This window comes from Heterodontus francisci, chromosome 1 (genome assembly GCF_036365525.1).
Source record: "Heterodontus francisci isolate sHetFra1 chromosome 1, sHetFra1.hap1, whole genome shotgun sequence".
Lineage (NCBI taxonomy): Eukaryota > Metazoa > Chordata > Chondrichthyes > Heterodontiformes > Heterodontidae > Heterodontus > Heterodontus francisci.
Window position 1 is genome coordinate 85,526,460 of NC_090371.1, and position 21,243 is coordinate 85,547,702.

Consider the following 21,243-nt stretch of genomic DNA (forward strand, 5'->3'; position numbering starts at 1 on the left):
GTAAACCTAACCGAATTGTGATCACTATCACCAAAGTGCTCACCTACATCTAAATCTAACACCTGTTTCCCAGTACCAAATCCAATGTGGCATCACCCCTGGTTGGCCTGTCTACATACTGTGTCAGAAAACCCTCCTGCACACACTGGACAAAAACTGGACGGTAACCCATCTACCTACTTCTTTTACCTGAGGTGTGACTACCTCCCCATCTAAAGTACTCGAACTATAGTATTTCCAGTCGATATTTGGAAAGTTAAAGTCCCCCATAACAACTACCCTGTTACTCTCGCCCCTGTCGAGAATCATCTTCGCTATCCTTTCCTCTACATCTCTGGAACTGTTTGGAGGTCTATAAAAGACTCCCAACAGGGTAACCTCACCTCTCCTGTTTCTAACCTCGGCCCATACTACCTCAGTAGACGAGTCCTCAAACGTCCTTTCTGTCGCTGTAATACTCTCCTTGATTAACAATGCCACACCCCCCCCTCTTTTACCATCTTCTCTGTTCTTACTGAAACATCTAAATCCCGGAACCTGCAACATCCATTCCTGCCCCTGCTCTACCCATGTCTCCGAAATGGCCACTGCATCGAGATCCCAGGTACCAACCCATGCTGCAAGCTCACCCACCTTATTCCGGATGCTCCTGGCGTTGAAGTAGACACACTTTAAACCAGGTTCTTGCTTGCCAGTGCCCTCTTGCGTCCTTGTAACCATATCCCTGACCTCACTACTCTCAACATCCTGTACACTGGCACTACAATTTAGGTTTCCATTCCCCTGCTGAATTAGTTTAAACCCCCCCGAAGAGCACTAGCAAATCTCCCCCCCAGGATATTGGTACCCCTCTGGTTCAGGTGAAGACTATCCTGTTTGTAGAGGTCCCACCTACCCCAGAAAGAGCCCCAATTATCCAGGAAACCAAAACCCTCCCTCCTGCACCATCCCTGCAGCCACGTGTTCAACTCCTCTCTCTCCCTATTCCTCGCTTCGCTATCACGTGGCACGGGCAACAACCCAGAGATAACAACTGTGTTTGTTCTTGCTCTAAGCTTCCACCCTGAATTTCTGTCTTAAATCCCCATATCTCTTCCTACCTATGTTGTTGGTGCCTATGTGGACCACGACTTGGGGCTGCTCCCCCTCCCCTTTAAGGATCCCAAAAACACGATCCGAGACATCACGAACCCTGGCACCTGGGAGGCAACATACCAACCGTGAGTCTCTCTCGTTCCCACAGAACCTCCTATCTGTTCCCCTAACTATGGAGTCCCCAATGATTAATGCTCTGCTCCTCTTCCCCCTTCCCTTCTGAGCAACAGGGACAGACTCTGTGCCAGATACCTGTACCCCATTGCTTACCCCTGGTAAGTCGTCCCCCGCAACAGTATCCAAAACGGTATACCTGTTGTTGAGGGAAACGGCCACAGGGGATCCCTGCACTGCCTGCTGGTTCCCTCTCCTTCCCCTGACGGTAACCCATCTACCTACTTCTTTTACCTGAGGTGTGACTACCTCCCCATAACTCCTCTCAATAACCTCCTCCGCCTCCCGAATGATCCGAAGTTCATCCAGCTCCAGCTCCAGTTCCCTAACGCGGTTCTCGAGGAGGTTCAGTGATCCCTCCCTGGAAGTGCTCCTGCAGGCAGCGAGGGAACGGAGAGAGGTGCTCTTCCCATTGGACGGGAGGAGGAGGCCAGCAAGCCTCACAAAGAGGGTATGGCTGGAGGTGGCTGAAGAAGTAGCCACAAGGTTGTCACTTGTACATGGTTGCAGTGCTGCAAGCATTTCAATGACCTAGTGTGGTCTGGCAAGGTGAGTGGCATTCTTCATTGCATATTCACGTCCCTGTGGGTCATAAATGGCACCCATGAGATGAGAGTCCATGTCGTCAACCCATGCATCGGGCACAGTGAGACACAGAGCAGCCTCACACAGGAGGCCCATGCTCAGTCAAAGTTGAATACTGCATTGCCAAGACTGAATGGCTGCTTGCAAAGGACCTCCCAGTGATGCGGTGCTCCACATGGAGGCTGGCATGGGATGATGAATGCTGCGGGCCTATGTGAGATGAGTGACACTGTGTATGTATGTGTTTGCAATAGAAGCACACTCACAATGCAAGGGAGCAGGGAAGAACTGGAGGTGGTGTGGCATTCATAGCCGGAGCGACCCCGATGGAGGAGGAAGCAATCGGGATCCCATAGAGAGTGAGTAACACGATGGATGTGGGTATCAATCCCCTGACGAGTACGAACTATGACACTCTTCTGGGCCCTAATGAACACAGGAAGCTCCAGGTCAAGGACAGGCAACAGTTGTTGATTGAAAGCACAACATGTTAACATCACTCACAGAAATTTACAGCACTGAAGGAGGCCATTCGGCAATTGTGTCTACACCGCCCAACAAATAGGTGAGGTGAGAGTGACTGCCCTGGATATCAAAGCAGCATTTGACCAAGTGTAGCATCAAGGAGCCCTAGAAAAATTGAAGTCAACAGGAATCACGGGGAGAACTGTTCACTGGTTGGAGTCGTACCTAGTACAAAGAAAGATGACTGTGGTTGTCGGAGGTCAATCATCTCAGTCTCAGGATATAATTGCAGACGTTCCTCAGTGTAATGTCCTAGGCCCAACCATCTTCAGCTGCTTCATCAATGACCTTCCTTCAATCATAAGGTCAGATGTGGGGATTTTGCTGATGATCGTACGATGTTCAGTATCATTCGCAACTCCTCAGATACTGAAGCAGCCGCTGGCTATATTCTGCAAGACCTGGACAGCATTCAGGCTTGGGCTGATAAGTGGCAACTGACATTCATGCCACACAAGTGCCAGGCAATGACAATCTCCAATAAAAAAGAATCTAACCATCTCCCCTTGACATTCAATGGCATTACCATCACTGATTCCTGCACTATCAACATCCTGGGGGTTACCATTGACCAGAAAGGTAACTTGACCAGCAATATAAATACTGTAGCTACAAGAGTAGGTCAGAGGCTGGGAATTCTGCGGCGAGTAACTCACTTCCCGACTCTCCAAAGCTTGTCCACCATCTACAAGGCACAAGTCAGGAGTGCGACTCCAACCACTTTCCTGGATGAGTGCAGCTCCAACAACACTCAGGAAGCTTGGCACCATCCGGGACAAAACAGCCTGCCTGACTCCATCCACCACCTTAAACATTCACTCCCTCCACCACCAATGCACAGTGGCATCAGTGTGTACCATCTGCAAGATGTACTGCAGCAACTCACCAAGTCTCCTTCAACAGCACCTTCCAAACCTGCGACCACTACCACCTAGGAGGAATAGGGCAGTAGATGCGTGAGAGCACCACCGCCTGCAGGTTCCCCTCCAAGCCATCCTGACTTGGAAATATGTCACTGTTCCTTCACTGTCACCAGATCAAAATCCTGGAACTCCCTTCCTATCAGCACTGTGGGTGTACCCACACCACATGGACAGCAGCGGTTCAAGAAGGCAGCTCACCACAACCTTCTCAAGGGCAATTAGGGACGGGCAACAAATGCTGTCCTCGCCAGCAATGCCCATATCCCATGAAATGAATAAAACAAAATCCAGCCTAATACCACTTTTCAACTCTTGTTCTGTAGCCATGTAGGTTACGGCACTTCAAGTGCATATCCAAATACTTTTTAAATGTTATGAGGGTTTCTGCCTCTACCACCCTGTCAGGCAGAGAGTTCCAGACACCATCAACCTCTGGATAAAAAAACTCCCCTCGAATCCCTTCTAAACCTCCTACCTCTTACCCTAAACCTATGCCCTCTGGTTATGGACCCCTCAACCAAGGAGAATAGGAACTTCCTATCCACTCTATCTTGACCCCTCATAATTTTATATACTTCATCTAAATCTCCCGCACCCTCCTTTCACTCTTGTCTCTTCCGCAGGTCCAGCAGCAGACGTGGGACCAGCACGAGGGTCCAGGACCAAATGAGGAGGAGTCCCCATCAGCGGAGACAGCGTCACAACAGCCTAGCACATTCTGCACCTGTGCAGATACTCTCATGTTGGTGGGCATTGACATGCAGTTAGAAAGTGTGGCACCAGCTGGTGAGCACGGCGCAGACATGCACAAGCAGGTAATGGAAGCAATGACAGCTGCGGTCACTCCCCATCAGAGGATTGAGGAAGGGCCCAGTGATGCTCAGCTCCACACAGAAGGCGAACCTCAGGAGTCATCATCAAAGTGGCAGTTGCTGGAGCAGCAGTGAGAAATGTGTGGATGGGTCTCACAGTTCCCAGAAGCTGTCGCTCCCATGCACATATGATGGAGGGTTCCATCCATGCCATGAGTTGCACCATATCTCTGGGGTGTGAGCACATGGCCTCCTCTATTGACAGAGTGGCAAACCTCATGGAAAGCCACACATGACATACCACCAAGTGGATGCAGGAGGTGTATGCCTGCCTCCACAGTATGGCCTCATCCATGAGCTGTATTGAGCAATCGGTAGGTGAGATGTCCCCCAGATGCATGGACCCATTGCCAGGTTTTCAACCACTCCAGGTAAGCAGGGAAGGGCAGGTGGGCCTTGAAAGGGTCCAGAATCAGCTGCCTGAAGTCTATCGGGCTCTTCTCAAGGCGCTCCTTGCATTAACAATGGTTCCTCAGCCCCTTTGACAGTGATACAACCGCTTCATGACCGTCAGTGACAGAGATGCCTCTGCAAAGATGCAGGTGGCCCCAAATATGCCAGGCCCCTCCAGGGCTCAGGCACCCAGAGGCCATCCACCTTGGCCATCGCATGCACCGGAGCAAAAAAGGCAGCAGCTTGCCTCCACTTTAACTACGGGTGCCGGTAGAGCTCAATGTAGGAGCACTGTTACGACCGACGTGGGAGGAGTGCATTGTCTTTTCTAGTTCCACTTCTCCACAGGTTACAACATATATTTAAATGTTTACCTGGTTACCAATGTGGTCAATCATACATTCTACTCTTTATCCCAGAATAAATACACCACCCAGGTTTCTTTAATAAACAATAAATTATCAGTTTATTATCAAACAAGACTTATCCAGTAATGAACCAAGCATTAACACACAGATTGAAATATGAAAGTTCCCTTTTAAAATTCCCCCACACACTGAAAAAAATACAGAATTTCTCTCTGCGGAGGTCTGTTACAAAAAAAGACAAAAACAGAGTAATTTGGCCAAATACTTAATTCTTGAAGAAAAAAGAGGAGATATGGAAGGAAGTCAGTTGTCCCTTTTGGTCTGGTGTCCGGAGACGCGCCACTGGGATCTTTTCTAAAGCAGTCCTTTTCAGGTGACGTTGAGAATTAATCTGGCAGGTTTTTTCCAGCTGCTTAGGAGAGATGCAGCACCAGGGATTTTAGCTCTCCCACACTGGATCTTTTCAGGGTTTCATCAAAGAGGTAGAGAAATAGGTGAGCTGGGTGGTTTCTTTTTCCTTGGCAGGCAAAACACGAACTGTCTTCAAAACAGTTCACACATCAACTGACTTGAACACAATATTCAAACCTCAAAACAGAAGGTCAACCCCCTGACTTCCATAAACCTTGACATGTGTCTTCTCTGTAAACATCTTCCTCAGGTCACCAAGGTTTCTGTTGTTTACTGAGCTTAAAGCACATGATTTCCAGCACAGGTTGTTTTCAAAAAACATCTCAGTGTCCTTTCAATGTACTGTCAACAGCAAAGCAAAGTCCAGCATTTATGAAATCTTCAGCCTTCCAATGAATCCATCTCCATAATTTAAATATGAGTCCTCAAAAAAAATGCTTAACACAAAATACAGAAACATCTTCATAACAGCACCCAGAAGCGTTCATGTAAATCCACCTAGATTGAACTTGGGGGCTCACTAGGTGATAGTTTTATGCTGAATGCTAAAGTATTAGATTTATGTGCCACTTTAAAATTCTTGTATTGCATTATGTAATGATTGGTCTGTTCTTTTCTGCACCATTGGGCTATCACCAGATGGTGAGCACTTGAGAGAGAGGGCATGGAAAGGTATGCACAGAATGAGGTCAATGGTAAATGTATCCCTTGGGTTAATGTAATGGTGGGGCCAGTGGGATGGTAAGGTCATTTAATGAAAGGCGACCAAGGCATTTCCAGGGCCTTTAACAGAACCTCAGGAGAAACATGTGTTTATGAGTGAGTCATATCTCCCTGGCATGCATGCTAATGCCCTTCACATTGGTCCCATAGTTGCATTTCATTGTCCACCTGGTCACGACACCACCTCGCCCCCAAGTCTTCCTTGAAGATGGAAGAGGCAGTGTGCTCAATGTTTTTTTAAATTCATTCATGGGATTTTGGGCATCGCTGGCCAGGCCAGCATTTATTGCCCATCCCTAATTGGCCTTGAGAAGGTGGTGGTGAGCTGCCTTCTTGAACTGCTGCAGTCCATTTGGGGTAGTTACATGTGGTCATCATTATCCAATGCTACTCCTCTCTGGAGCATCAGGCTGTGTAGAGGGCAGCAAATCACCCTGATACATGGTGGATTGCTTTTATTATTATGATGCATGAGACCTTTGAGGGTTCCCCAGATCTATCCAACCTCATTTTCAGAAGGCCTATGGCCTGTTCAATGGTTGCCCTTGTAGTTACATGGTTGTACATGCCCCCTGCCTCTGTGTTGGGGTTCCACAAAAGAGTAAGCAGCCATGTCTTTAGCGCGCACCCCTTGTCACCCAGTATCCATCCACAAAGGTGCTCGGGTAGCCCGAATTGCTGAGATGGCTGGGACTGTCTCAGGATGTTTGAGTTGATGAAGTTTCCTGGGATCCTTGCATACACCCACAGGATCCTTTTGCGGTGGTCGCAGGCTAATGGAACATCCAGCGAGTGGAATCAGTTCCTGTTCACCAAGTCTCCTAGCTGCTCTGCTGCACCCTTGATGGCCACATGAGTACAGTTGATTACCCTGAACCTGAGGGAATCCAGTGATGGACCCGAATCCTATTGCCCTCTCGGCCTGATTGGTGCGATAACTGATTTACTGCCCTGCACTCTTGAACACGGTATCCGTCACCTGCTTGATGCACCAATGGACCATTAACTGGGAGATCCCATAGGTGTGTCCTGATGATCCCTGGAATGATCCTGAAGTTGAGCGCCAAAGTCACCTTCACCACCACAGGAGCCGGTGACCACCATATCCCATTGGCCTCAACTCCTCCTCCAGCATTCCTCAGTGGTCCGCTACCACCTGCCTAGACAGAGGCAGTCCTCAGAGACACTGGTGCTCCAACATCACCATGCAGCAGAGCCTCTGTCTGTAAATCCTTTTAGCGTCTTCTGCGAACATCAGCCTGCATTATTGGCCACGTGCTCCCTCCTCATTCGTGACCCCTCGCACCCTCTTCCCTGGTGCTTCTCTGGCTGTTGCAGCCCCACTTCATGTGGCAGAGCCTGTCTCTCTCTCTCTCTCTCTCACTCTCTTCCTCACTGGAGGAGTCAAACTCTGAGTGTATACCACCCATTGAGAATTGGAACCCTCAAGGCTCCAAGTCTCTCAAACTCCCAGTTCTGCCTGCACTAGATGAATGGAAATGGCAGAGACCCTGCCAATCAGTGCCCTCTGATATAGGCTCACACGTGTAATCCCTCCAACTTTCACCCCCTTGCTTAACTGAACCTCAGCCTGCCTGTTTGACAATGCAGCTGTACTCAATGGCTGCCACTTCCCGGCACCACTCACCTGCCGCTGAGCTCTTGCCTCCTTTTAGCTGGCGAGCCACTAATGCTCCGTGAAACCTGTTCGTCCCAGGGAAAATTTAAAATACACCTCAAAATTACAGACAATTGGCTGCTTAACAGCCTCAATTGTCTGCCCTCCGTTGTTGTGTGGGATCACAATCCCATTGCCCGACTGTCTCTGAGAAATTTGCCCAGCAGCAGGAAAACGTCAGCGTTCTGCTCCGAAAGAAAGGGGTGATCACTTTGATGGGATTATACTATAGGCCCCCCAATAGTCAGAGGGAAGTGGAGGAGCATATATGTAGGGAAATCACAGATAGGTGTAGGAATTATAGGGTTGTAATAGTAGCTGATTTCAACTTCCCTAATATTGACTGGGACTGCCTTAGTGCTAAAGGATCAGATGGGGAACAATTTGTTAAGTGTGTCCAGGATAGTTTTCTGAAGCAGTATGTGGATGGCCCGACTAGAGAAGGGGCTACACTTGACCTCCTCCTAGGAAATGAGAATGGGCAGGTGGTTGATGTGTCAGTGGGGGAGCACTTTGGGACCAGTGACCATAACTCTATTAGCTTCAAGATAGTTATGGAAAAGGATAGGACTGGTCCTCAGGTCGAAGACTTAAATTGGGGGAAGGCTAATTTCGATGGCATCAGACAGGAACTCTCAAAAGTTGGAATGGGAGAGGCTGTTTACAGGTAAAGGGACGTCTGGCAAGTGGGAGGCTTTTAAAACTGAGATAGGAAGAGTTCAGGGCCGCCGGCCTGTTCCTGTTAAATGGAAGGGCAAGGCTGGCAAGTTTAAGGAACCTTGGTTGACGAGGGATATTGAGGGTCTGGTCAGGAAAAAGAAGGAGGCATATGTCAGGTATAAGCAGCTGGGATCGAGTGAGTCCCTCGAGGAGTATAGGGGATGTAGGACTACACTTAAGAAGGAAATTAGGAGGGCGAAAAGGGGCCATGAGATTTCCCTGGCAGATAAGATAAAGGAGAATCCTAAAAGATTCTATAAGTATATGAAGAGTAAAAGGGTAGCTAGGGAGAGAGTAGGTCCCCTTAAGGATCAGTGAGGCAATCTATGTGTGGAGCCACGGGAAATGGGCGAGGTCTTAAATGAATATTTCCCGTCCATATTTACCATGGAGAAGGTCATGGAAGCTAATGGGTCCAAGGGAAGGAACACCGATATCCTGGAGCATATCAACATTACAAAGGAGGAGGTGTTGGAGGTTTTGAAGCGCATAAAGGTGGATAAATCCCCAGGGCCTAACCAGGTGTATCCTAGGATGCTCTGGGAAGCAAGGGAGGAGATTGCTGGGGCCCTGGCAGAGATTTTTGTATCGTCATTAGCCACGGATGAGGTACCAGAAGACTGGAGGACAGCTAATGTTGTGCCTTTATTTAAGAAGGGCAGCAGGGATATGCCAGGAAACTACAGGCCGGTGAGCCTTACATCAGTGGCGGGGAAGTTATTGGAAGGGATTCTGAGAGACAGGATTTATATGCATCTGGAAAGGCATGGTCTGATTAGGGATAGTCAGCATGGCTTTGTGCGTGGGAAATCATGTCTCACGAATTTGATTGAGTTTTTCGAGGAGGTGACCAAGAGGATTGATGAGGGCAGGGCGATGGACGTTGTCTACATGGACTTTAGCAAGGCCTTTGACAAGGTCCCGCATGATAGGCTGGTCCAGAAGGTTCTAACACATGGGATCCAGGATGAGCTAGCAAATTGGATACAAAATTGGCATGGTGATAGGAGGTGGTAGTGGAGGGTTGTTTTTCAGATTGGAGGCTGGTGACCAGTGGTGTGCCGCAGGGATCGGTGCTGGGCCCTCTGTTGTTTGTCATATTTATTAATGACTTGGATGTGAATGTAGGGGGCATGATTAGTAAGTTTGCAGATGACACCAAAATTGGTGGTAAAGTGGACAGTGAAGAAGGTTGTCTAAGGTTACAACAGGATAGAGATCAACTGGGAAAGCGGGCAAGGGAGTGGCAAATTAAATTTAATGCAGACAAGTGTGAAGTGATGCATTTTGGGAAGTTAAACCAGGGCAGCACATATACAGTGAATGGCAGGGCCCTGGGGAGTGTTGTTGAGCAGAGAGACCTTGGGGTGCAAGTACATATTTCCCTGAAATGGTAACAAAGGTAGACAGGGTGGTGAAGAAGGCGTATGGCATGCTTGCCTTCATCGACCGAGGTATTGAGTACAAGAGTTGGGACGTCATGTTACAGTTGTACATAACGTTGGTTAGGCCGCATTTGGAGTACTGTGTGCAGTTCTGGTCGCCGCACTACAGGAAAGATGTGATTAAGCTAGAGAGGGTGCAGAAAAGATTCACAAGGATGTTGCCTGGTTTGGAGGGCTTGAGTTATAAAGAGAGATTGGATAGGCTGGGTCTGTTTTCCCTGGAGCGAAGGAGGCTGAAAGGGGACATGATATAGGTATGTAAAATTATGAGAGGGTAGATAGTCAGAGTCTGTTTCCCATGGTAGGGGTGACTAAAACTAGAGGGCATAGATTTAAGGTGAGAGGGAGGAGGTTTAAAGGGGATCAAAGAGGTAAATTTATCACACAAAGAATAGTGGGTATCTGGAATGAGCTGCCTGAGGAGGTGGTGGAGGCAGGAACAGTAACAACATTTAAGAGGCATCTGGACAGGTACTTGAATGAGCAAGACATAGAGGGATATGGAATTAATGCAGGCAGGTCGGATTAGTATAGATTGGCATTATGGTCGGCAAGGACGCGGTGGGCCGAAGGGCCTGTTTCCATGCTGTACGACTCCAGACATGTTCCCCTGTCATTTTACCGACCACCCCACCCCACAAGCCTGTCACCATCTGACTGGTAAAATTTCACCCATAAAATCATCCACCACAAAAGGAGGCCATTCAGCCTGTTGTGCTTGTGCCAGCTATCTAAAAGGACAATATGGGTGGAGCTCAGGAATAGGAAGGGTGCAGTCACGATGTTGGGGGTTTTCTACAGGCCTCCCAACAGCCAGCGGGAGGTAGAGGAGCAGGTATGTTGACAGATTTTGGAAAGATGTAAAGGTAACAGGGTTGTAGTGGTGGGTGATTTTAACTTCCCCTATATTGACTGGGACTCACTTAGTGCTCAGGGCTTAGATGGGGCAGAATTTGTAAGGAGCATCCAGGAGGGCTTCTTGAAACAATATATAGATAGTCCAACTAGGGATGGGGCCGTACTGGACCTGGTATTGGGGAATTAGCCCGGCCAGGTGGTCGAAGTTTCAGCAGGGGAGCATTTCAGGAACAGTGACCACAATTCCATAAGTTTTAAGGTACTTGTGGATAAGGATAAGAGTAGTCCTCGGGTAAAGGTGCTAAATTGGGTGAAGGCTAATTATAACAATATTAGGCAGGAACTGGAGAATTTAGATTGGGGGCGGCTGTTTGAGGGTAAATCAACATCTGACATGTGGGAGTCTTTCAAACATCAGTTGATTGGAATCCAGGACTGGCATGTTCCTGTGAGGAAGAAGGATAAGTTTGGCAAGTTTCAGGAACCTTAGATAACGTGGGATATTGTGAGCCTAGTCAAAAGGAAAAAGGAAGCATTCGTAAAGGCTGGAAGGCTAGGAACAGACGAATCCCTTGAGGAATATAAAGACAGTAGGAAGGAACTTACGCAAGGAGTCAAGAGTTCTAAAAGGGGTCATGAAAAGTCATTGGCAAACTGGATTAAGGAAAATCCCAAGGCTTTTTATACGTATATAAAGAGCAAGAGGATAACTAAGGAAAGGGTTGGCCCACTCAAGGACAGAGAAGGGAATCTATGTTTGGAGCCACAGGAAATGGGCGAGGTACTAAATGAGTACTTTGCTTCAGTATTCACCAAAGAGAAGGACTTGGTGGATGATGAGCCTAGGGAAGGGAGTGTAGATAGTCTCAGTCATCTCATTATCAAAAAGGAGGAGGTGTTGGGTGTCTTGCAAAGCATTAAGGTAGATAAGTCCCCAGGGCCTGATGGGATATACCCCAGAATACTGAGGGAGGCAAGGGAAGAAATTGCTGGGGCCGTAACAGAAATCTTTGCATCCTCATTGGCTACAGGTGAGGTCCCAGAGGACTGGAGAATAGCCAATGTTGTTCCTTTATTTAAGAAGGGTAGCAAGGATAATCCAGGAAATTATAGGCCGGTGAGCCTTACGTCAGTGGTAGGGAAATTATTAGAGAGGATTCTTAGGGACAGGATTTACTCCCATTTGGAAACAAACGAACTTATTGGCGAGAGGCAGCATGGTTTTGTGAAGGCGAGGTCGTGTCTTACTAATTTGATTGAGTTTTTTGAGGAAGTGACAAAGATGATTGATGAAGGAACGGCAGTGGATGTTATCTATATGGGCTTCAGTAAAGCCTTTGACAAGGTCCCTCATGGCAGTCTGGTACAAAAGGTGAAGTCACACGGGATCAGAGGTGAGCTGGCAAGATGGATACAGAACTGGCTCTGTCATAGAAGACAGAGGGTAGCAGTGGAAGGGTGCTTTTCTGAATGGAGGGATGTGACTAATGGTGTTCCGCAGGGATCAGTGCTGGGACCTTTGCTGTTTGTAGTATATATAAATGATTTGGAGGAAAATGTAGCTGGTCTGATTGGTAAGTTTGCGGACGACACAAAGGTTGGAGGAGTTGCGGATAATGATGAGGATTGTCAGAGGATACAGCAGGATATAGATCGGTTGGAGACTTGGGCGGAGAAATGACAGATGGATTTTAATCCGGACAAATGTGAGGTAATGCATTTTGGAAGGTCTAATGCAGGTGGGAGGTATACAGTAAATGGCAGAACCCTTAGGAGTATTGACAGGCAGAGAGATCTGGGCGTACAGGTCCACAGGTCACTGAAAGTGGCAACGCAGGTGGATAAGGTAGTCAAGAACGCATACGGCATGCTTGCCTTCATCGGTCTGGGCATAAAGTATAAAAATTGGCAAGTCATGCTGCAGCTGTACAGAACTTTAGTTCGGCCACACTTAGAATATTGCGTGCAATTCTGGTCGCCACACTACCAGAAGGACGTGGAGGCTTTGGAGAGGGTACAGAAGAGGTTTACCAGGATGTTGCCTGGTCTGGAGGGCATTAGCTATGAGGAGAGGTTGGATAAACTCGGATTGTTTTCATTAGAACGACAGAGGTGGAGGGGTGACATGATGGAGGTTTACAAAGTTATGAGCGGCATGGACAGAGTGGGTAGTCAGAAGCTTTTTCCCAGGGTGGAAGAGTCAGTTACTAGGGGACATAAGTTTAAGGTGTGAGGGGCAATGTTTAGAGGGGATGTGCGAGGCAAGTTCTTTACACAGAAGGTGGTGAGTGCCTGGAACTTGCTGCCGGGGGAGGTGGTGGAAGCAGGTACAATAGCGACGTTTAAGAGGCATCTTGACAAATACATGAATCGATGGGAATAGAGGGATATGGTCCCCGGAAGTGCAGAAGGTTTTAGTTTAGGCAGGCATCAAGATTGGCGCAGGCTTGGAGGGCCGAATGGCCTGTTCCTGTGCTGTACTATTCTTTGTTCTTTGTTCTTTTGTATATTGTTGCTACCAGGAGGTAGGTTTGATTCCTCTCGCTTGTAGATTCCTGATCTTTGTAAGGTTTAAATCAATAACTCATTTATTACATTTCAGGAACTATTTACACTTCCCCTTGCGACAACCTTATTAAGTTGAGTTAGGTCTGCACAAATGTGAAGAGTACCATTCAGTTTAGGAACTCGAACCATTCCTGAGCACCACTCTGTTGGCTTGGTCATCTCTTCTAGCTGAAGCTGGATTTGCTTCATTCTTGGGTATGACACACCGATTTGGCATCTTTTCTCAATGTAATGCTGCAATCGGTCTTAAGTCTTCCTCGACCAGTAATTAATTTCAGAAAGTCTTTTTGGAAGTGACTCCCAGATTCTTCCCACTTCATGTCTTCCACCTTCTTGATAAGATGAAGGTCTATACAAGCTTTACTGCACAAAAGAGAAAATTCTTGATTTTGTAAGACATACAGTGTTTCCAATATTTGCTTTTCCTTGTCCTGGAGTGTTGCCTGTAACTTTCCCTTGACTTTCAGTTCAATCCCTCTTGGACCGTGTAACTGAGTATCTGTTGGTTGTCGGCAATGCGTCGATAACCATGGTTCATTGTCTGATAAGACTGTCACACTAGCTCCAGTGTTCAGTTTAAAGTTGGTGATATTTCCATTGACATAAATATCTGCAGTCCAGAATATATGATTAGGGTCATTGATCTCACCAATAAAGTTTTCTGATTTCTCTTGCAAAGGAGATTCTTCCACTTCATTAATGGCACTATGTGTAAAGGCTTTATCTTTGGAACTTTTTAAAGTAGAGGTTATACTTCGACACATCTTCCCAAAATGGCCAGCTTTCTTACAGTGAAAGCATTCTGCTTTGTTTGCAGGACACTGTTTGCCCCTGTGGGCCTTTTTGGCGCCACTGCGCTGGTAGAGATTAATGGCATCTTGCACCTTCTTTTCTGGTGCTTTTTTTACAAGCCTGCACTTCAGGAACTGTACGGTCATTGGAGGTTTTCTGACTCAAGGTTTTTCTTCATCTGTCAAGATTGCTTTGTTCTTATGGACCTTTGCTTGTCTCACCAGCTGTATTGCTTTTTTTAGGGTTAGGTCTCCATTAGACTGCAATAAATCTAATAAGGAATCATCAGCAATACCTACTACAATGCAGTCTTCTATCAATTCTGACTTGAGATCTCCATTTTCACATCCTACAACTAGCCTGTAAAGGGTCATTAATAAAAGAATCTATCGATTTACCTGGTTTCGGACTCTTCTGTTAAATTCGCTCCTCTGTAATATCTTATTGCTCCTCAGGTTAAAATACTTATTGAAGGCTTTTAAAACTTCATCAAATTTGTCGATGTTTCATTAATGCCTTGTCTAGCAATAACATCGTCTGCTATTGCTCCTATGGAGTACAGTAATGCATTTACTTGTTCTGCTTCTGACTTGCTGTTTAATTGCGAAGCAATTCAGAATCTCAGAAATCTTTTCCTCCACAGAGACCAATTTTGAATGTGATTTGTTCCTTCTATGTTTTCAAATCTCTCTAGTAACTTAAATTGAGGCTCCATAGCTTTCCTAAGCTTTTAGGTATTTTACTTTATTTTTTAAATTTTCCTTCCTGTAATAGCAGTCATCCCATGCTTTTTGGGAGTTTTCCCACATTTTCTGGAGTTTTCCTGCACTTTTCAGCCTCACGGACCTCTCATGTAATGTCTGCCGACTTCAGATTCGCCCTTTCTAAGGACTCGGCTTTGACAATGCTGCCTATATGGTGCGCCCTGAAATCAATTTTGTACCCTTTCCAAGGATTGCTCACCAGATCCCCAACCATTGCTTTGTTTTCCAACGAGAAGTCTACAATCGCTGGACCAGGAATTCCCTCACAGAACACCACACCTTTGTGGTGCAGCCTGAATGCCTCTGGACACCAACTCCCCAACTCTCCGTGCCTTCGCTTCATCCATGGAGCTGCTCTGTAGCTCTTCCCAGCATCTTCACAAGTTCTTTCTGTCGTCTTTTGGCGCTACTTTTGCAGGTGAGTAGTTTTCTTTACATTTTCTGTTATTCACCATTGCCACTATGTTGTATATTGTTGATACTAAGAGATAGGTTTGATTCCTCTAGCTTGCAGAAATTACTGAGTCTTTGTAAGGCTTAAAACAATAAGTCATTTATTACATTTCATGAACTATTTACACTTTCTCTTAAGCAGGTCTAACTGACTGCTGACATGATGCTGTTTCTCCTTCTTGCGTCTCTACCTCATGTGATCTCTGACATCATCACAGTACGAGGTGTTACTCACGCAGTCTCAAACATTAATCCTTTCAGACCTTTATACTACAATAACATTTAGACTTTCTGGCCTTTAGCAACAGATTGTACATAACATTGTGTAAATTTTTTGTTATAAAACAGTGGATCATCTGATTTACCATAAGCAATGCTTTGGATATCCACTTCATAAAAATAAATCAAATTAAAGTCTGTTATTGTGCTAAATGTCTGCTCTTGAATAATAAGGTTATGATCTAATTTTAGGATTAGATGGAAAGCATGCATATCAGATTCTTTAACAGTTATATACTTTTCTTCTGACAACATTGCAGCGCAGAACATTATCTTTCAATTTATTGACTGGATCTTACGTGGTACCGCTCAGGTGATGTTTGTCAACAACCCTCTGAGTGGGATCATTATTTTAGCTGGGCTGATTGTACAGAATCCATGGTGGGCACTGAATGGCTTCGTGGGAACCGTGTTCTCAACTCTGGCAGCACTTTTGCTCAGTCAGAACAGGTAAATGTGCTGTAGTGATATGCTTTTGATTTTCAAAGTTTTCTTGCAAAAATAGTGAAAATGGCATTCTGAACATTTTTATCTGTGCCATCAGACACTATATTTATATTTCAAAATATATTAAATTTCTGGAACAGCATAGTCACAAAGGCTACTCTATTACAGCAACAAAAACAGAAAATGCTGGAAATGCTCAGCAGGTCAGGCAAAATTTGTGGAAAGAGGAAGAGAGTTAATGTTTCAGGTCTGTGTGACCTATCATCAAAACTGGGAAAATTTAGAATGGTTTTGAGCAAGTGAAAGGTGGGAGGGGGGAAAGTTTGTGATAGGGTGGATTAAATAACAAAAGTTTTCATGGTACAAAGCCAACGCAGGTAGTAATGGGACAAGTGAAGAAACAAAAGATGTGTCTGGATGAGGTGTAAGTGACAGGATAGCAGCAGTCTGAACACAAAGTAAAGGGATTAAGAAAGAAACAAGGAGAGGGACAAAAAGGGAACCAGTAAAAAAACACTAAAAAAGAAAAAAAATGGGGTCAGAGGTTATGATCTAAAATTGTTGAACTCAATGTTGAGTCCAGAAGTGCCCAGTTGAAAGATGAGGTGCTGTTCCTCGAGCTTGCGTTGGAACACTGTAGCAGGCCAAGGACAGAAAGGTCAGAGTGGGAGCAAGGGGAGAATTGAAATGACAAGCAACAGGAAGCACGGGGTTGTACTTGAGGACTGAATGGAGGTGTTCCGCAAAGCGATCACCCAGTATGTGTTTCGTCTCCCCATTGTAGAATAACAGACTGAGCAGCAAATATGGTATACTAAATTGAAAGAAGCTCAAGTAAATCGCTGTTTCACTTGGAAGGAGTGTTTAGGGCCGTGGATGGTGAAAGCATTCAGCATTCCTCGAACTGCTGTTCTCACCGCATCCTAAGATCCACTCTTAGTGCCATGTGCCGCCACATGCACACTGTCAACCTCTCTTAAACACAGACTCACTTCATCTCAAAGCTGTTCTAGTCCACCGTTTCATTTCATCCTTTGCCTCATCTGGCGCTTTAGCAAAAATCTTTATCTTCTTTTCAGGTGTGAAGGATCACAAGCTTTAACAACTCATGGGTACCAACATCCCACTGGATCCTTCTTCCACTTCCCTTCTCTCTGACCCCATCTGTTTTTCTAATATTACCCCCTTGCCATGTAAGCACGATACCCTCTCACCTTCCCCTCTCTGACTCTGAACTGTCCTCAGCAAAGACCTCACTTTCATCCATTTACGCCCCCACCTCAATAAATTTCGAGCTCGGCATGATGCTGAGCTCTTCTTCCGTCGCCTCCGCCTCCGTGCCCACTTCTTTAGCCAGGAGTCATCCCCCGGCTAAATTCCCCACTTACAATTGCCAGTTCAGGCCTATGGTGACTTCAGCCTCAACATTACCCTATAATTGTGGCTACTCCTCTACTAATCTGGCCACTGCATCACGCGATTAACAATTATGCAGCATTTAAAATATTCTCGACTTGAAGTCTAGCATACTTGTTCAATGTATTTAATAGTTGCTGCAGCAAAAAACTATTAAGTCTAGAACTTTATTTCTGTAATGGCATGGATGCACGCACATTAGAAAAAATGGTAGATAAAAGCAAAATACTGCAGATGCTGGAAATCTGAAAGAAAAACAGAAAGTGCTGGAAATACTCAACAGGTCTGGCAGCATCTGTGGAGAGAGAAACAGAGTTAATGGTTCAGGTCAGTGACTTTCATCAGAAAAAAATGTAGATTCAGTGTGCCAAAATCAACAGCATGTACACTTCTCCTAAATTAGGAATTTGGGGTGAATTTTATTAGAAACACAGAAACAAGAATAGGCCATTCAGCACCTCGAGCTATTCCGTCATTCATCTAGGTCCTGGCTGATGTGTATCTTAACTCCATTTACCAGTCTTGGTTCATAACCCTTAATACCTCTGCCTAAAAAAACACATCTGTGGCACTCAACTAGTTACAGTTCGCCAACCTGCTCTCATTGGTGCTGCTGAGTCTGAAGAGCCCCCAGCCCTCCAAATGGCAGGCAGCTCTTGGAGGTGGGCTCCTGTCTTTTGAAGCAACGAGAACCCTAATGTCAGGCAGTTATTTGCCTGAATGCTGAAAGATGCAGCTGTTCCCCAAACAGCCAATGCTGGTTGCCCCCAGCTTTCTGGCTCAGCGCCCGGACCCCCGCAGCAAGGTCAAAATCCAGCCTAAATTGTGTGATACAATACAGCTAAAGTTAAAGAGACAGCTGATATCCCCAGTTTAGTTGACAACACAAAGAATTTATATGAGAACCATAGGATTTAATAATTACTAGCTCCAGTCCAGAGATGGGCAGGTACAATTGGCTTTTTGCAAAACCTGGTCCCAAGTGAAAAGGAGCTGTACTTTGAATTTCCACTGAAGCTTGAAAGAGCTTTCAGCACACTGATTTAGATCATCAAAATACATTAGACCTCAAATTAATAATGACAAGTTGATAGGATTTGCACTAGATTACATTATTTGACTATCCCAAGAGCTGCAGTCTATCCTCTGCCGAAGTGTGCTGCTGCAGACTCGATGGGCCGAATGGCTTCCTTTTGTGCTGTACTATTCTATGATAATATCTTATTTTGATGCTCCTTATGAATAGCAGTGTTGTTCTAATGAACAATAAAAGAAAATGAACTCCTCAGAAGAACAAAAATCTGCTCAAAGCTTCAATATAAATGCCAAAATTAAAAACTATTTGATAAGATTTGTAAATAAGAAACTAATTTTTATCTTGAAAAAAACCTGCCTACTGATGACCATCTTAATACTGAATCAAGAATACTTGTGTAACTTGAAGTCAATATGTAATATATCTTGGTGCTACTAATGGGCAGAAATCAAAATGATTCCTGTCCGTGTTATGGTATTTAATTTTTTTTAATTTTATAGTTGCATTTATTTGCCATGACTCTTCCCAAAGCAAACAAAATAATTTTGCTAATACTTTAAATGTATATGGAAACATGTTCAGTTCCGAAATGTTACTGTTCTTTACTTACAACATTTTAGGTCTGCGATTGCAGCAGGGCTTTACGGATACAACGGCATCCTGGTTGGTCTTTTGATGGCTGTGTTTTGTGACAAAGGAGATTGGTACTGGTGGTTGTTGCCAGCTGTGATCATCATGTCGATGACATGGTATGTTTAAAAATCTATTTGGACTCTTATTGGCGTTACATTAACACTATTTACAGTAACTACATTCTACAATCAAGTTTTTAAATCTTCCAAGTGTGTTTTGCAACTAATGGAATGACTTGTTATCTATAATGTTGGAATTTTAAAAATGTTTTGTTGGATTCTATTGCAAGATGATTAATGAACAGGAAGTCTCTAATTCAAGAATTCATCTGTCATTCTACTTAAATATTGTTGTTGAAATATTTAAATATAGGAATCACATTCTGAGAATATAACCAGATTTTGGAAGATTTTCAAAAAATATGGTATACTAATATTTTAACATGCAATGAAGGCATAAGAGAATGTCACAGCTTTATTATTTTTAATTACACTAGGGTGTTTTATTAAACAAATACTAAGATTACAGGTCTAGGTGGCATGAAGAGGCCATCCAGAAGGTAAGTCTTTCTTCCAAACGGCCAGAAGTGCAGAGTGGATGATCCATCTCAGCTTCCTCCTGAGATCCCCAGCCTCACAGATACCAGTCTTCAGCCAATTCAATTCACTTCACGCGATATCAAGAAACAGCTGAAGGCACTGAATACAACATCCCAGCTGTAGTACTGAAGACTTGTCTCCAGAACTAGCTGCGTCCCTAGCCGAGCTGTTCTAGTACAGCTACAACACTGACATCTACAACATAATATGGATAATAGACCAGGTATGTCCTGTCCACAAAAAGCAGGACAAATCCAATCCTGCCAATTACCACCCAATCAGTCTACTGTAAATCACCAACAAAATGATGGAAAATGTCGTTGACAGTGCTATCAAGCGGCACTTACTAAGCAATAACCTGCTCACCAATGCTCAGTTTGGGTTCTGCCAGGGCCATTCAGTTCCAGACCTCATTGCAACCTTGGTCCAAACAAAAGAGCTTAATTCCGGAGGTGAAGTGAAAGTGACTGCCCTTGACATCAAGGCAGCATTTGATCAAGGAGCCAGAGTAAAACTGAAGTCAATGGGAATCGGAGGGAAAACTCTCCACTGGTTAGAGTCATACCTAATGCAAAGGAAGATGATTGTGGTTGTTGAAGGCCAATCATCTCAACCCCAGGACATCACTGCAAGAATTCCTTAGGGTAGTTATCCTAGGCCCAACCACCTTCAGCTGCTTCATCAATGACCTTCCATCCAACATAAGGTCAGAAGTGGGGATGTTCACTAATAATTGTACAATGTACAGCACCATTCGTGAATCCTCAGAAACTAAAGCAAGGCACAAGTCAGGAGTGTGATGGAATACTCTCAACTTGCCTGGATGGATGCAGCTCCAACAACACTCAAGAATCTCGACACCATCCAGGACAAAGCAGCTCACTTGATCAGCACCCCATCTGCTACCTTCAACATTCACTCCCTCCACAATTGGTGCACACTGGCAGAAGTGTGTACCATTTCCAAGATGCACTGCAGTAACTTGCCAAAGCTCCTTCCAAACCTGCAACCTCTACCACTTAGAAAGACAAGGGCAGCAGATGCCTGGGAACACCACCACCTGCAACTCCCCCTCCAAGTCACACACCATCCTGATTTGGAACTATATTGCCGCTACTTCACTGTCGCTGGGTCAAAAACCTGGAACTCCCTTCCTAACAACACCAGATGGACGGCAGTGGTTCAAGAAGGTGGTTCACCACCACCTTCTCAAGGGCAATTAGGAATGAGCAATAAATTTTGGCCTTTCCAGCGATGCTCACATCCCAAGAACGAATAATTTTTTTAAAAAGCAGTGTGGAATCAGAACCTTACCCTTCATAATTTCAGAAGAACTCTTTGGCAAAGGATTGAATTGGGGGGTGAGGGCTTGTTGGGTTCCACAACTGTAAAGGGGGGAAATTTGAAACCTGGGTAAGCGCATGGGATTGGGTGAGGGTGGGAAGCATATTTGGGAAAAATTCCAAGAGTGTCAAAAGCCGACTCT

At 45.3% G+C, this 21,243-nt stretch overlaps 1 protein-coding gene across 4 annotated transcripts in view; it reads left to right on the forward strand.

The window, feature by feature from the left end:
• The window catches only part of LOC137370309 (urea transporter 2-like), a 118,424-nt gene that overhangs the window by 32,287 nt on the left and 64,894 nt on the right, over positions 1-21,243 (forward strand). For all 4 annotated transcript variants that reach the window (XM_068032691.1, XM_068032695.1, XM_068032696.1 and 1 more), the window contains exons 4-5: positions 15,887-16,076; positions 19,146-19,274. In XM_068032691.1, coding sequence (XP_067888792.1) covers positions 15,887-16,076; positions 19,146-19,274 — 319 coding nt within the window. The remainder of the gene's footprint in view (positions 1-15,886; positions 16,077-19,145; positions 19,275-21,243) is intronic.